Source organism: Gadus morhua, chromosome 15 (assembly GCF_902167405.1).
Source record: "Gadus morhua chromosome 15, gadMor3.0, whole genome shotgun sequence".
NCBI lineage: Eukaryota > Metazoa > Chordata > Actinopteri > Gadiformes > Gadidae > Gadus > Gadus morhua.
This window is the reverse complement of record NC_044062.1, coordinates 1,086,195-1,102,896: the sequence shown is the minus strand read 5'-3', so window position 1 is coordinate 1,102,896 and position 16,702 is coordinate 1,086,195. Positions and strand designations below refer to the sequence as shown.

The 16,702-nt window shown below is 48.5% G+C and overlaps 1 protein-coding gene across 1 annotated transcript; it reads right to left on the bottom strand.

Annotated features, from left to right (window-relative positions):
• Positions 1-194: 194 nt before the first annotated feature.
• Positions 195-16,696, bottom strand: oga (O-GlcNAcase). The gene is made up of 18 exons (XM_030378362.1): positions 16,167-16,696; positions 15,727-15,778; positions 15,519-15,616; positions 14,983-15,113; positions 13,610-13,781; positions 13,271-13,369; positions 12,704-12,988; positions 11,456-11,614; positions 10,762-10,952; positions 10,218-10,685; positions 9,679-9,882; positions 8,998-9,172; positions 5,687-5,772; positions 4,561-4,665; positions 3,674-3,768; positions 2,802-2,994; positions 2,383-2,542; positions 195-2,219 (listed from the first exon to the last, which is right to left on the bottom strand). Exons 1-18 carry the CDS (start codon positions 16,333-16,335, stop codon positions 2,083-2,085), a joined length of 2,979 nt encoding a protein of 992 aa, XP_030234222.1. The 5' UTR covers positions 16,336-16,696; the 3' UTR covers positions 195-2,082.
• Positions 16,697-16,702: the final 6 nt, after the last annotated feature.

The window sequence follows — 16,702 nt, the reverse complement described above, 5'->3', positions numbered from 1 at the left end:
GTTTTGCTGTCCGATATCACAAATCGTATGGACTGTCTTGACTCTATTCATAATTCAGATGCAAACATCATTAGACAGAATCGTTTTTGTTCAGTTATGATAAAGTGAGAGCTTCAACGGTCCCATGTGACCTAATAAGGAATGTGCAGATTAAAGTAAAGCTAAGCAAAAGGAAATAAATGGAGTAAACTTAATCAAAGTAACACGTATCTTGTTTTTTTTATTTTTATGGATCATCTCAACGTAAATACAAATGTTTCATAAATCAATACTTGTACCCCCTCACTCCCCCTACAACACCTTGATCAAAATGTACAATCAAAACCCTTTCCTTCATGTATTTGTCAGCTCTCGGCATGACAGAATATAGAATAGAAAGAACAGTCAGCACAATTTACCCTTAAAACGAGTGTTGCCACCGAGAGAGAGAGAAAGAGAGCGAGAGAGATGGTGATTCTCACAACAACCGAGTTGTGAAAGATGGCTGTACAAGTGGCTAACATTACAAGGCCTGCGTTCGCTAAGGAAAAACAGACATTATTATTATGAACAAGTTGTCTATAGATATACAATACAAAATGACACTTCAATTTTCATATTTAATCAGTGTTTATGGACATGTCATGAAGTATTATGGCCATGCTTCTTCCCTCTACGCTTGCATGAGCTCACTACAAATGGCTGCCACAGCAGATCCAATACACCTCATGCACATCATAAATGTACACCATAATCAAACATCACATAGGCAGGCAGCTACTGAAGAGGGGATCCCCTTCATCCGGATGAACGCTAGTTATAGTCAAAGTGCTTCTTTAAACCTCTGTTTAAGGATTTCCAAAACAAAACAAGATAAATGGGGAAATACGTTAAGAGTATAAAACGTTAAACAAAGGTACGAAAAGGCATAGGAATATTTTAACCACCGCCCCCCCCCTTTACAATGGAGTAGGATTAGGTGGGTTTTAATTACCTTATCAATGGCGTGTGTGCAGGCATGACCAAGAGGACACTCACTGAGGTGTGTGTATGCGTGTGTGTTGGTTCAGTGTTTGTATGTGCGTGTAATGTTGTAAACAATGTGGAGAGGAATGCAATTAGCAGATGTGATGGGACAGCTCTATATTACCATGCCAACCAAAGTGTGTTTGGCATGGTACATGGGAACATTTAGTTACAGTGCAACCTATTGAATGTAGCTCAGATGGCTCACCAGAGAGCCGCCCGTTGGTTGCATGGTGAGCTGGCTTCTCTACAGTAAGGACCACTGAACCGTTTCTCTCTAGTCTATAGATTTCAGCTACTGAACTCCTGTAGCTGTGGCTAAAAATGTTTTTTTTAGAATTTGGAACTCATAATCAAATGCAATTAATCAAAATCCAAGATAACGAGGGAACGATAACGTATGCTTGAAGCAAAAAACTTTCAATAAAAATGGATCATATTTCTATGGAGGGGGTTTTTGCAGGCGAGAATATATTTTGAGCACCGTATTGTGTAAAAGATCAGTAATCTCAGTAGTCTCATTCCTCGTCCTCGGGGGTCTGTCATACAGTGCCTAACAGGCTGACCATAGACCGGGTCTGCCTTCACAGCGTAAGGCCACGGTCCCAACAGAACCATACGGGAGGACCATGTTGGCTCCTCCCTTTCCTAAATGTGTGCACAGAAGCACAACGTTGCACTGATACAGAGCCGCTCTCCTTCCTACAATGGTTGCATTCCCTCCGTGTGGGCGTCGGGCAGACGCACCGGGTGGCTTCCCAGATACAGAGACGTTGCAATGTGGTGTGTGTGTCGATATCGAGGCGACAATGGATGGGAGTGGCCGAGGCCGATACCTTCAGGGCCCTGTCCACACTGGGCCGGTGAGTCCAGCAGGGCGACACCAGCCAGGTGGAGCGGCGTACGTCATGTGACCCAGTGTGCAGACAGGACGCATGGTGCCGGCCCAGAGGGTGACGGTGATATAAAACCAGCCCGGAGCCCGGCCTCTCGCCGGTAACAGACGTGTCGGACGAGCACCGCCGGGCCCCCCCCCCCCCCCCCGCTGCCCCCCGCTGCCCGGCGGCAGGGGGGGTCTCAGAGGCTGCGGCCCATTAGGATCACGTCTTTGGGGAAGCCCTCCATCTTGGCCACCTCGAAGCAGCCCAGCTTGCTGTAGAAGTCCAGCATGCGCTTGTCCGTCTGCCGCACCTCGCAGAAGGCGCCGTTGGAACCTGTTGGCGTCAGGACGGCGTTAGGGAGCAGCACCGGGTTGAACCCGGGACGGGAATGGATTTCACACGAGCAACTGGGTGGGAATATACAAAGACTTGGGAGAGCTCTGAACAGCTAGAGTGCTTGATGTGGACGTGGTGGAAGTGGGGGGTTCCTGCTCACCGTTGGCCTTGAGGGAGGATAACAAACATCCCATCATGCTCTTGGCCACACTGGGGTCGGTGACCTTGGCGTGAATGTCCACCTTGATGAGCGATGGGAAGTTTGAGAGGAAGGACTCCGGAAGGCCTTCCTCCTCTTCATGGAAGCTCAGCATCATCTTCTACAAGGGGAAGAGGGCAGAGGGAGCAGGCATTGAGTTCCCCATCAGGCCATGGGGGGTCAAGGTCCACTGAACAAATACGACAATAACAGGAGAACTTAAAGAGGATGTAAATTAATAGCATAAGATTGTAATAAACATCCTCGATAAAAAGCTGTGTCTCAAAAAGTTAGTTGTTAAAAGAATAAAGCGTGGAGGCAGGCCTGAGGCTCTGCAGGGTGCTCTAGATACACCAAGGAACCACGACGTGCGCCCTTGCCTCTGCGTCTGAGAGGTCCTTCTCACAGTCCGGCTTGTGGTACTTCTCCTGCATGCAGGGGATCCACGTCAGCTTGCACTTCTTGACGAAGGGCTTGACGTGCTCGGTGCCGATGGCGTAGCCGCAGATTCCCTCCTCGTCCTCGAGCACGAAGCCGTAGTCAGGGCTCAGACTCAGGATCCCGCCCACCAACCTGTGGGAGGACGCAGCGGTGACAACAGCGATCGCACTGACGCTCCCCGGACAAAGTTACCTCTACGAGCAACTGGAATTCATCACTACGCGACTGAGAAACATGTGTACAGTTCTGCATGATGGTTAAAGGTTGTATCAGCGATTCTAGGCCGTGACATAAATGATGACGTTCATCTGATCTCTCCTCACGTTCTGCTAGCTGCCCGCCCCACAAGCAGGCCGTCAATGCCAAGATATCATACACAAACGGTACTACCAACCACTCAAACTAAATAAATACTATTCCAACCAACCACCGACAAGGGGTGGGTGTTGTGGGTTTTGCGCTGCGTTTGTTTCTTCATATTCATTTCTACTGCCCTTATTTTGTAGATATCATTTTTTTGGTAGTTATTTACATCCTGTACTTGCAAACACCCTAATTGTCCATCATATCTAATTAATCCAATTTAGAGTTTGTTAAAAATAAAGATAGCTTTAATATTTTCCGCCGTGTTTTTGATGCGGGCAGCATACCACCTCACACTTCTTGGAAGTCCCAGACAAAGCAAAATCCAGGTAGAACTGTTTCAAAGGGGAAACCCATAGAACAGAAGTAGTGTGTCCATGGACTGGCCTTTCCCCAGACACAAGGGCAGAGCCACGAAGCTTAACCATCGGACGAGAGTTAGTCTTACCGGTCTCCTATGAGATCTGAGTCCTGCTCAGAGAAGGGGACCTCCTCCTCCATGCCTTCAGAGTACATCTCTTTGCAGATTGAGTAGATGGCGGTCTACAAAGAGAGAGAGACGGGTGGCAGGCCCCATGTTACCACGGTGGGTGTGAACCTACCCACTAAGCACAAGCTGAAACGTACGTCCAGAAGTCCAACGATACCTCAGGGCTATTTCAGCCCAACGCAGACAATACGACTTCGGGGACGATTTGGTTGTACGGTATCAGCATAAGAACTTGAATGGTGATAAACAAATCAATAATATTTAACCATCGGACTGAAGTAAGTATTAGTATTTATGATGAATATACCGTGAGCCTTTCACCAGGCTATGGACTTTGGTTGTATTAAAGTGTCCTTGTCTGTATTTTTGCAGTTATTATGTATTGCCATTTGAGTGTGCGGCTCAATGATTGAGCCGTTGACACTAGCATGGTCGGCCCCCTGCTGCGATGTTGTAAGTACAACACGAGAGCAAGAACTGACCCTTTAATATTCTAGGAGAAGAACAACTGGTAACGGCTGGAGAACAGCGATCACAAACCTCAGTGTTCAGAGAGGAGGGAAGGTTGCGTTTCCACGGTAAGGGACTATTAAATAATGAAAACGATATGCTGCAACCGTCCCAAGTATGCCCTCTATAAGATAGATGTGTTCGGCTCGTTTGAAGTGGCTAAGAGACGCACAACGGAGGCTGAGAAGAATCAAATCATAACCAAAATTGGAGTCACTACAAAGAATTCAGAGCGCAGCGTGACCAAAGCAGAGCAGAGTATCCACGCCGTTCTAGTTAAGCCCTAAAAACAAGCACTCTTAAATATGCAAATAGATCATAATAAGAAGTCTTACCTCATCTTTGGGGAAGTACGGCCTTATGGAATAGATTTTGGAGGTTGGCATTGAAGGGGGCGGCTGGAAGAAAAGGTCGTTTGCCCCCTCTATTGGCAACAACCGCTGTGGACATCAGAGCAGAGCTTCAGTATCCCTGAGACCAGGGGCTGGGCTGGCCATGGCTCACAGTTCACCTGCTGCTGCAGCCCCGCCCCTGTCGGATCACAAGACACTGAGGCAAACAAGTACCGCTTGGTTTGTGATCACATATCAAGGCTCATGTGGGGCGTCATAATTCAGTGTTTCATTCTTGTTTATCCGACAGGGCAGAACTGCAGCAAGGAAAACAAACAACAAATAAGAAGTCGTTCTGGCCGTGTGCAAACAACTTTGTGGGGGACTTATTGTGGTAGGATAAGCAGGTAGTGTTTTGGTCTGAATAGGGCTTCACTGGCTGAAGGAGATGCTTCTTTCCCTTTTGCTAAGACATCGCAAAATAGAGCTGCGCAGGACACTCCTGTTGAGAAAATTAATGATGCGAGCGCAGAGAGAGGAAATGAAAACTCCAGGAACAAACCAGGATTCTGAGAAACTCAGGGGCTTAGCCGAAAAATTGTCATTCACCAGCCGGGCGGCAGATGCGTGTACGACTCTAGAATACGTTTAGTTTGTTTGATCGTGGAGTTTTCCGCTGGCGAACGTGCTTGGCGCTGCGATGCTTAACGCTTGCGCGGGCAAAAGGGTGGGGAGGGGATAATTTTTGCGCTGTGCTTGTCCTGCAAAGAAATGAGATGTCATGAAAATAAAAACCTAGCCATGCTCGCTTGCGACCGCGTGCGCTTGGGAAAAGCAGCATCTCCTTTGGGCCGTTGCTGAAAGAAACTTTAGTTCAATTAGAGGGTGCCAAACACTGGTTCTGTGATGATGTCACCAGAAGTGGGTCGGTCTACCCGTTCATCATTGCCTCACAAGCTGATGAGGTGTGGATCTCATCTTTCCACCCATTCCCAAAACACTACAATCAGCTCACCGTAAACAGACCAAATACGTTCACACCAGCATTATGCACAACACCTTGTTCCTCTTTCGTTGTACACTCATCATGACACTTGTAGCATTACGGTGAAGTCAGTGCGTTGGATACCTGGAGCTCTCCTGCTAGACCTCCCCTAAAGGCCCATGGCTCTTGGTCTCCACTAAGGAACTGTGCTGAAGACTGACTACGACACCCTGTTAGGAGCAGAGCCAAGCGGACATCGTTACCACAGGATGGGGGCTCTCTCACACAGATGATCGCGGGGTTGGGTGGGGGAGATGGAGAGGAAGGGTCATAGGCGTCTAATATTATCAAAGCAAAAAGTGTGGGACTATAGTTTTTTTATTTTCTCAAATCAATTTAAAATGTCCAAATCATATACAACGCAAATGTTATTTCCTTCCACTGTCGGGGATTGAGCAACTAAAGCTTACGTGTCAACGACTTTTCAATCTATGCAACTCAAATGAATTCCAAGTCTATTGATCTACAACCAAATCGATGTCTCCTTGTAGGCCTCTGCCACCAATATGACTAGACAACCATCTGTAGAACCAGAGAGGACCTGGGACGGCCAGTGGTTTGAAGAGATCCGTTTCTATGTATTGGTTTTTCGCCGGACAACTGAACGTGACAAAAAACAATGCTATTCCAGATTGAATGGAATCATAGCCTTGCTCGCCATCCGTCTATCAGTGAGGCTGCGTTCAAAGACCGCAGAGTAAGCTGTAGGCTCATCAGAAGCCCAAACGCCACAAGCTGGGCCTAGTGGCTGGTGCATTCCCTCTTCACAGTATGTAAGCTTCAGCTGCCGTCACCCCATATCCCTGGAACCTCGTCTGAAGTCACATTCTTATCTGCCTGATCACATGACCAGGGAGAGATCGTCAACAAACTACGGAGAAGAAGCAGTGTGAGCGAGAGGGAGAAGAGAGGATGACCATCCTCTACAAGAAGGAGGGCCTCCGCCGTAACAATTACAGCGGCGTTATCCAGCCGGACCCGAGAACACTGCGTTCCTAGGGACACCCAGCAGCTCCCCAACAGCTTTACGATGCGCTACATGGGCTCCTATAAACTCCCCACAGTTACAATTAGCTTCACCTAGCTGCATGGTGATTGGCCGTCTGCGTTGACCGAATGTGGTGACAAGGGAGCCGGGTCATGTGACCAGACCAAAATAATAATACGCTGCGCGCGGCCACAGCCTCTAACACCGCCGCCGTTACCTAGCAACCTCTGCCTGGCCAATCGAGACACTTTCTTTGACGAGTCGGCACGAGCCAGCGCGTCGATGCACCTACGGGGGGTAACTCAGAGCTTGCTTTCCTCCAGCCATCACCCTCAAGTGGAACCCGCTTAATGGACTTCTGGAGCAGGTAAGCACATCTGCCTGCATACCCATTTTACATGATTAGTATTATGCAGAAGGCCCACAGCTCCTTGCCCGTTGAGAGGCCAGGGTCAGACCAATGGTGCCCTGGATAATGGGCGTGTACGCAGCGCATCACGCCGCTCAGAGGAGCCCTGCCCGGAGGAGGAGCTGGGTGGGTTGTGGCTGGATTGGAAAAGCCGGGTGTGAATTCCCTTGAGTAGGTGCATCAAAGGCTGCTGTGCCTTCTCTACACGCCTACTGATGGAAACAAAACACGTGTTACGGATGCTGCCAGAGAGAGAAATCATTTTGGATTAACACTTTAACTTAAAGCTAACAAAACGCTGCGCAAAATGTGACTTCATCCGGGGGGCCGCCTCATCTCGGCCGAGCCGAACGGTAACATTTGAGTTGATATGACAAATCAAAAAGGAACCCTTGTCAAAACAATGAAAGGACAAATGAGACAACGAATGCACTGGGCATTCATCGGCCACTGTCCATCCAATAGCAGAAGAAACTTGTACTGACGGTCCTTCCATCTGTACACGGTGGAGGGAGAAAGCAGTGGAGAATGGTCATTAGTAAGGGTTCTCACGTACAACATCTCCACACGGCAGACTCAGTGCTGGCTGCAGTGCGTCTGAGGGGGGGGCCGGGGGGGGCCAGGGGAGAGGGGGCGCGCCGGGCGGACGGGGCCGGGATACGAGTCTTCAGGGGTCAACAACCACTCTTTAAGAGATGACATGGATCATGTGGTTGCTGGTGATGGGTGAGCTAGCTGTGACTTTGACGTGCTTTTGGACCAGTGCGGGTATGCTGCCTGCTGTGTATTGACGGCTGGGGTCCCCAGCGTTACCCCATAGCCAGACAGGACAGAAACCTGTGAATGAAACTGTTACAGGGGGACCTACAGGCCATGCTGGTGCCTTCAGACGGCAGAGAACTGCTCCAACAATGAATGGAGACTCTGGTAACATCAACGGTGATCTAAATGGTGCTCAGACTGTATGAGGGCGGGACCTTTCGCGTGTTGTTGCGTGTGTGCAGCGGTGTGTAGCAGAGTGAGTCTCAGTTTAAATGTGAGGGTGGTTGGTGGTGATGGGTGGTCCAGGGGTTGTATTCATCATCTTGTCTTATAACAAACCAAAAGAGTCCAGCTTCATACAGTCTGTGTGGATCAATACTTTCTTGCATTGCTTTTTATAATTTATTTTGCTCGTCATGTCTGGCACCAGAATGGCCTTCCATCGGTCGGTTAGTGGAGTCAACTTGGGTTCCAAGCTCGCGTGCGCGTTAGGGCATGAAAGAGCGGGGCGGCACGGACATCCCCGCGCCGCCCACCCCTCAGACAGAGATGGGAGCGAGTGGTGTGTCTGTGTGGGGAGCGCAGCAGTAGTGGATCATTACTGGATACACAGCAAGCAGCCTGACCCTGCTGGCACACGCACCCATCCAGGGGCCCGACGGGGGGGCTGTTTCTGGGGCGCGACGGGGGGTGTGGTGGGGGCAGCAGTGCAAACAGCATTCAGTCAGACAAAGAAATAAAAAGAAAAGAAAATAATAAAATAGGTGTAGGCAAAAGACCAAAACAAATAATAATCCTGATCTTCTACGAGGGGATGTTCGGTTGATTCTTTATCTTTTCTAATGTCCTCTATTTGATAATGGTGTGTGTTAGCAGCTCTTCAGTCTCTGTGTGGTGTACAGGTGCAGGCTGATATATTTATGAGGCATTCTGCACCCATAGTCTGACAATAAAAAAACAACTGCCATCTGGTGCCATCTGATAGCAGTAAATGTGTGACAACATATGGACAGAACCCCCCCCCCCCCAGTCTGGTCCTTGGTAGACAGAACTCTTCCAGCTATAGAGCTTGTCTAGTTCTGACTATTAAATAGCTTCTTAATCAATTCAATAGTTCCTGGGTCCTTCTCATCATGAAGCACTATCCCTGCTAAGTGTGTGTGACTGGTTGACCTAGTGCCGTGGTGGGCCTACTCTGATGGGCGCCTGCTCGTGGCCTGACCCTCTCATACATACCTAGCCACTGGACAAAGGACTTGACCATGGAGACGATGCTCTTGATGTCCCACATGTACGTGTAGAGGTCGTACAGGATGGTCCGGTTGGCCGAGTTGGACAGACGCGTGAACATCTGCATCACTGAGCAGCACATGTCCTCGAACTTCTCCGCCCGGGTCTGCCACTCCATCACCTGGGGAACAACAGGGGGTCACCAACAGGGGGGTCACCAACAGGGCTCGTAGAAACCTCCGCCCGGCTCTCTTTCCACCCACTGTCGTGACCATAAGCGCGCCCAATACCAATTTATTTACAAAGAGGGGATAAAAGACTAAACCAGAGATGTGACTTTATGCAGCATTTGAACAGTGAACCACCCACCATGGGGTTTTATGTTGAGATAAGCATTCCTGTTTCATCATATGGGCATTAGTACAGCAGGAACGGTGCCAAACCAACTTAAACGAATGGACACACATTCTGTAAGAGGTTCAGTACAGTGCTTCTTCGTTAGACCAATACACAACCTCCTCACTGATCCATGTTGTACTGGATGCCAAATGAAGAAAACACTCCACCCAATGGGCAATCCAGGTAGTGCACAGCCACCATTTTGTTTTACTGTAGCCAACAGCATCAAGCTCCCTAGACCATCATATTCCCGTCTCTGCCTACGCCGTCTCCCGAGCTGGGACCCACCTTCTCGGGCTCCGTGCCCTCGCAGTTGATGCTGACGGTGCTGCTGTTGGCCCTCAGCCAGTTGAACTCCTTCAGCATCTGCACGGCCTTGGGCCCGTGCTCGTAGGGCAGGTAGAAGAGCTCTGCCAGCAGGCTCAGGTCCTCCAGCGAGAGGGGTTCCACGGAGAACAGGGGCTTCTCGTCCGCACCGGGCACAAACACGTCCTGGGGGAAGACACAGTCGAGAGGTTAGCCTCCATGGAGATACCGCGCGTAAGGTACAGAAAATGGGTTTGTGTTTAGGATTTCTTATTTGTTTATTAATGTAGGCATTTATTGCAAAATGGTTCATCCCTGATTACTGTCCGAGGACCAAATTGCCCATCTGCAAATGATTCAGTTATTCATTCAGTATTTCTTTATTGTCCACCAAGATTAGGAGCAACCTACACCCCTTGTGTGTAAAGATAAACACCCCTCGGCTCCATAACAGATCTCTCTAGGCTAACGCAGAGCCTCACAGCTCCATGAGGAACACATCCGACCCAGACATGAGGTACCTGTTTCAGCAGCTCATCCGTCTGCATCGGGGCGATGTCGCTCCCACAGTCCTCCGGGACGGCCTCCTCCTGGAGGAACTCCTCGTGGATGGACTCCTCCTGTATGGACTCCTCCTGAATGGACTCCTCCAGTATGGACTCCTCCAGTATGGACTCCTCCGGGACGGACTCCTCCTGGAGGAACTCCTCGTGGATGGACTCCTCGTGGATGGACTCCTCGTGGATGAACTCCTCCTGGATGAACTCCTCCTGGAGGAACTCTGCTGACGACTTGGAGTCCGGCAGCACCTCCTTGTCCGTGTCCATGGGGCGCAGGTCCTCCGCCATCTTCTCGGCCGTGACGGGCCCGTCGAGCTTGACGTCAGCGTCGGCCTCCACCTCCGCCTCCTCCAGCTTCTCCACCACCGTCTCCATGGGCTCCTCGTCCGAGTCCTTCTTCTCCACCTCCGCCTCCACCTCCACCTCCGCCTGCAGAAACACACATCGGACGTCACCGGGGCTCCCCGTCTACACCGGGCCGAGAGGACCAGGGCTGTGACCTCACCTCCTCCAGCTCTATCCGCCGCTTGGCCATGGGGTGTGCGTGGGGGTCGGGACAGAGCGGGGGCACCAGCGGGGACATGATGGGCTGCTGGAACACGGTGGTCACGCTGGTGGCCGAGCACAGGGACGGGGCGCCCAGGGACAACACGTCCAGGACGCTGCTCTTGGCCCCGCTGTGGGGCACCTGTCGGCCTGGAGGCAAACAAGGAGTTTGAGGGTGAGTAACGGGGGTTACAGTGGTCGACTCCCAGCTGAGGGGTACTGGGTTTGATCCCCAATGACCAACACCTTCCTGTAGACACCCGTAAGAAAATATGTCCCTACTCCAAAATGACAGTAGGTGAAGGTCCTTCAAAATGGCATTCTCACAGGTTTCCAATGTGTCCTCTTTGAGGAAACCTTTGGCGAAAAGTCATTTTCCCCAGAAATAAAAACGGTGTCTCAGCCAAAACCCCTTTCGTAACATTCATAATACTGCCAATGCAAGGTCTTTCATCAGTGAGACATCGGCTAAATCATAACGCATTGCCTCAATCGACGATAGTGACTTCCCAGAAGGGTATTAAGGAATTGTAAAAAATCTTTGGGTTGGGTTCAACTTTCACCTCAAGGACCGAAGAGCACTGACTGAAGAGCACTGACTGAAGAGCACTGACTGACGAGCACTGCATATGATGACCAGAGGAGGTTCTTACTGTTGTACTGGTGGGGCACTCTGAACTCGCCGAGCCACTCGGTGAGGGCCAGCTTGAGGGCCAGCTGCGGGCTGTAGAGCATATCCGTCTCAAGCTCCTCGTCGCTGCCCTCGTTCTCCAGCTTGATCTGGATGGACACCGTGCTGTCCTCGCCGTCCGCTGGGAGGACCAATCAACAGGCATTCTCTGCTTTAGCATCGGACGTGAGGTCCCATTCATGTGGGTTATACTTTAACATCTGACGTGAGGTCCCATTCATGTGGGTTATACTTTAACATCTGACGTGAGGTCCCATTCATGTGGGTTATACTTTAACATCTGACGTGAGGTCCCATTCATGTGGGTTATACTTTAAAGGGGACCTATTATGCTTTTTCGACTTTTATGACCTATAAACGTTGTTATAATGATTGATAGTCATGTTTAACCATACTAAAGTGTCAAATAATGACGTACATGCATTTCGAAGTATTCCCTGCTGACAGTCTGGGGTGTCTGTGCAGAGCGCTAAACACTCGGGACAACGTTTGCGATTCACTTTCCGGGAAATCATCTACGTAGAGACACTCCCGCCGCGCCCCCATATGCCTGGTCAAATCTGCCCGCTTGCGCGCTTCAAGGAAGGTAACCAATCACAACGGAGTTGGGTTGGCAGGAGGGGGGCGAGGGGGCGGAGAAGGACGAAACCGAGCGTTGACAGAGAAGGCTGAAAGCGCCCAGATGAGAGGAAGAGTTTCCCGAAAATCTACCACATTTTTTGTGTATGGTTAAACATGACTATCAATCATTATAACAACGTTTATAGGTCATAAAAGTCGAAAAAGCATAATAGGTCCCCTTTAACAGCTGATGGAAGGTCCTATTCATGTGGGTTATACTTTAACATCTGATGGAAGGTCCTATTCATGTGGGTTATACTTTAAAGGTCCTATGACATGCCTCCAGGTGTGAGTGTGATTAGCCTTACGAGCCGTTTTGAAAATCGCCCCCTTATGACATCACAAGTGGGCGTGTCTACCTAGACGTGTGCTGGATAGATCGGTCGACCAGCCGACCCAGTGGACTGGAGCAAACGTTGCTCATCTATCTGTCACACATTTAGCTGGACACGCCCACTTGCGATGTCCCATTCATGTGGGTCATACTGAAATAATACTTCATGAGTGGACGACACCGTGGGGAGACATGCGTCAATGGGTGGAAGTCTTTGAACCTCTGTAAGGAACAACAACGGCAGAGGCTACTCACTCATCACCACATCCTTGCGTACGCCGTTCATGTTGGACTTGTACCAGGTGGCCAGGGTGTGGATGGCCACAAAGTTGGACTCGAACTCGCAGTTTGGGTTGGTGAGCACTCCCTTCAGCCTGGGGATGAGCTCTGTGGAGCGGCCCTTGTAGGGGCCAAGGAACAGCCTCTTCTGGTCGTAGTCGTTGGCGTGGATGTTGTCCCAGATCACCGGCGCTCTCCGGAGGATCTTGGACACCTCTTCTATGGACTCCACGGTGATGTCTTTGGATACAACTTTGGGACCTGGAGAAGTGAAACGTCATCCGTTAGCTACATAAAATGGTTCTTCCTCGCTACCTTAGGATTACAACCTATTGTAAATAATTCTTTATTAACTTTTGGGCCTTTATGGAAAGGACCGATAAGAGAGACAGGAAAATAGGTTGAAAGAGAGAGGGATTAACATGTGGCAGCCCCGGTCAGTATCCAACCTGAGTAACTACAAGGGTTAAGACACCGAGACACACATTCTGATGGCATAGCTCGCCATGGTGAAACCTTGAGTGGGGTGTTAATCAGACTCACCTGTCCATAGCACCTCAATGCCAAGCAGAAGCTTCTCTCCTACCGTGTGCAGGTAGGGAGATTGAGAGACATTTGGGTAGCAGAAGGTACCACAGTACTCTGCAAACCATAAAAAAAAAAACATACATTGGATGAATTGACAAGCACGGCTAAGAAAAATCGACATGGAATATCTCCAAAGAATTCAGCATGACCTAGTTCCTAAAAAAAACTTCACAGTTTTAGAAATAGAGAAATATAAAGAATAGTAAAAGAGATCTACAGTGTATATACACATACATATAAAAACACGCCCCTGGGACCACCACAGGGGGAATGATATCACGGCCTACTGATTACCTGTGGGACAGAAGAGGAACGTTTGGGGCTCGCCAAGGTACTGGAATATCTCGTTGGTGATGGAGACCTGAGCGTGGGCGTAAGAGCTGAACACCTCTTTGTCCGCGGGGCAGATGTTGTGCTCGATGTCGTCAAAGAGTAAGGCGAAGGACTGGCAGCCAAAGTGCGTAACCTGCAGGTGGGCGGAGTAGATGGAGCTGCATGTTAACGGCCCAGGTTCACAGCGCCTTTGGTACCCCCGCCTATATTTAAGGACTTTAAAGTTATTCCCATACTGATATCTAACCAATATAGGTTAGATATCTAACCAATATTGGTTAGATATCTAATCAAAATTGGTTAGATATCAGTTTGTGAATTTCTTATCAAAGTCTTAGTTTGAGTTACAGCGGTATACAGGAATTGATATCACACTGGTTATCCGATCAATAGCAGGCTGAAAGGGGTTATTGGACCATCCCTCCATTTACAAAAATGTGATTCAGCGGGATCCTTTTCCACCAAATGTACAGAAAGAGAAAGTGGACTGAAAATGTGCTGTCAAAGAACTCAGAATCCGCATCCACAGTGAAGTGGAGAAGATACCCGTCACGCATATGATACAACCCCCCGGATTCCTATTTGTGTACTCAAAAAAAAGTAAGGGCTTTCAAATATCCTGCATTCTGATTCTACAGCAGACGCCCACACTCAGCCGCCTGGGGAGAACAGCACCACCTCGCTCTACTTCATATGCAGTTCTCGTCTCGTGTCCTTTTGTCTGAAGTTACTTGGCAGAGCGTTCAACGCTTTCATACAGAACTGCTAAACACTCCGATGTACAGGCCTGATATTTAGCATTGGATGCAAAGGGACAGATTAGCATTTGATTTAGATGTTCATAAATAGCAACAACCAATGCTTAATAAACCCAGAAAGCAGGGGTGTTGTGAGTAACACAGAGATATTCCAGCACTATTTTCCGCACTGTGAGTTTATATTATCAGTTGCTTCTGGTTGAGTAGTCTATGTGGGTGCTATTCCTGTTAACAGTGCATCGCAGGTAGCATCATAATCAAATCACCAAAAATAGTGCTGAATTATCTGCGTGTTTGTAGAAAAACTACAATCTTGTGTGTAGTCCCTTCCCATAAACAGAAGCTAGGCTGCTATTACTCTGCAAGTCATAGGAAGGAATCAAACGCACATTTTTTGATTTCTCATTATGCCTTTAAATGCGACACCAAAGCTCCTCCTGATGCTGGTATTACACATGTTTTGCGGTCATCTTTTATACAATTTCATAAATGACATAACTGCTTTCTCTTCTATCTGCCCGATTGGACATTGCTATATGCATCACGGCCACACAATCTTGTAAATAAGAAACATACCTGGTCAAGTTTCCTCTTCAGTGTGGAAACCTCTTTCTGGTTAGAAAAGGTGATGTCGAGCCCTGGGGAAATGGCATAGATGAACTCTATGTTATGCTCCTTGGCAGCGCTGATGAGGGTCATGAGTTGCTCTGGAAGGAGAAACAAGAAAGTAGTTAGGTAAATACAACAACCCACTTGTGAATAAGATAAGAAAAACTTTATGCATGTCACAACAAGTGATTAGAAATTCGCCTTAAAAAAATTATACAAGACGCAATGTATAAGATTGAGCCACTCCCACAAGATCTGCTCACTCAGTGATTGGGAGTGGTTTTTGAGTGTCAGTAGTGAGACTCAAACCAAAACAGAGATACATCTCCAGTATATTTTATGTGTACAATATATAATTTATAGGAATTTATTTTATTGATAACATCATTGAAATCACTATCAATCATCATTAACTACAGATGTTAATTTTAGGCTACAAGCTTTTAGAAATGTAACACCTGGCATCTACAACATGATGTCATGTAAACGTCATTCGAACCAACCTGCTTCTTCCACAGAGTACAACTCTCTCCAGAACATTCTGTGTTTGTAGTCATCTTTAGGAGCATAGAGGTATGTGTTCAGACCCCATTTCTGCTGCCTGCACAACATGCACAAGGTAGAACGATGCCACACATCAACAAAAATAAATCCTCTATGGCAATGTTTTTCTGTTATTCAGTCCAGCTATTTGGAAAATAATGAACATACCTCCTGAACAACTCTTTCCTTTGTTCCATTGTCCATGGCCGACCATAAAATCCTATGAAAACAACATTTTATTAGCAAAGGGATCGAGTACATTCCTGTTTAATCTGGGTGGTTACAGAAATCTGCAATATCGCATTAATTATGCCTATCCATTATACTAACTGTCTGTCAGGAGACACTGACTGCACACCTCATCGATAGCCAATTGTTCATGCTTATGGTTAAACTGTACAGGCTTCAAGACACCGACCCCGGTACTGTGTCGTTTCAAACATGTCGATGCGATAGATTGCATCTGTTGTATTGACATGTTTGACACCTTCCATCAGCCCTCCCCAGTCCCCACCCAGTTTGGACGCAGCGGGGCCGTTCATCAGTATCGTGGCCGGTGTCAGGAGCGTACACATGGTAAATGGACCGCTCAATGCCGAACCCATTACCTTCCACCACCCCGCTGATGAATTTCCGATGTCCGTCCGGTTCGACGCAGAGGACCCGCTCCTCCCCGGACTCCGCAGCGGCCTCGGCACCAGCTTCAGTAGACAGGGGGCTGGGGCTCGGCTCGCCCTCCAATGGAGACGTTTCCAACGCCTTATCTTTTTGAACCATGTTTTGTATAATGTTCTCAATATGAATGCATATGTCAACCCGACGGAGAGGAAGGGGTTTGGACGAAAGGTGTCCTCAAGGGATGGTTTCGTACACAGCAGACGAGTTAACGAGGTTAGATCAGCGCCCGTGTCGCGATGTTAGTAGACCTGTCCGACCTTGTCGATGAATGTAGAAGTGTCTGCAGTTGTGTCACGATGATTATCTGCATGTAGTGTGGAACATTGTTCATACAACCCTGTCGGCATACAAGATAAGCTATTTTCAAATCAGACGCTTGGCTTCTTTCTTGTGTAGCTCCTGAAATTGTCGTCCCTTCCTGTTTACACCGATTGCGCATGCTCACAATACTAGCTGGAGCCGGTCA

Excerpts from the sequence above, each read along its gene's own strand:
- oga (XM_030378362.1), bottom strand. The coding sequence starts at position 16,335 with ATGGTTCAAAAAGATAAGGCGTTGGAAACGTCTCCATTGGAGGGCGAG. Across the intron at positions 9,173-9,678 it reads AGGGCACGGAGCCCGAGAAG|GTGATGGAGTGGCAGACCCG; the intron begins GTGGGTCCCAGC and ends GTTGTTCCCCAG. Across the intron at positions 3,769-4,560 it reads CGTACTTCCCCAAAGATGAG|ACCGCCATCTACTCAATCTG; the intron begins GTAAGACTTCTT and ends CTCTCTTTGTAG.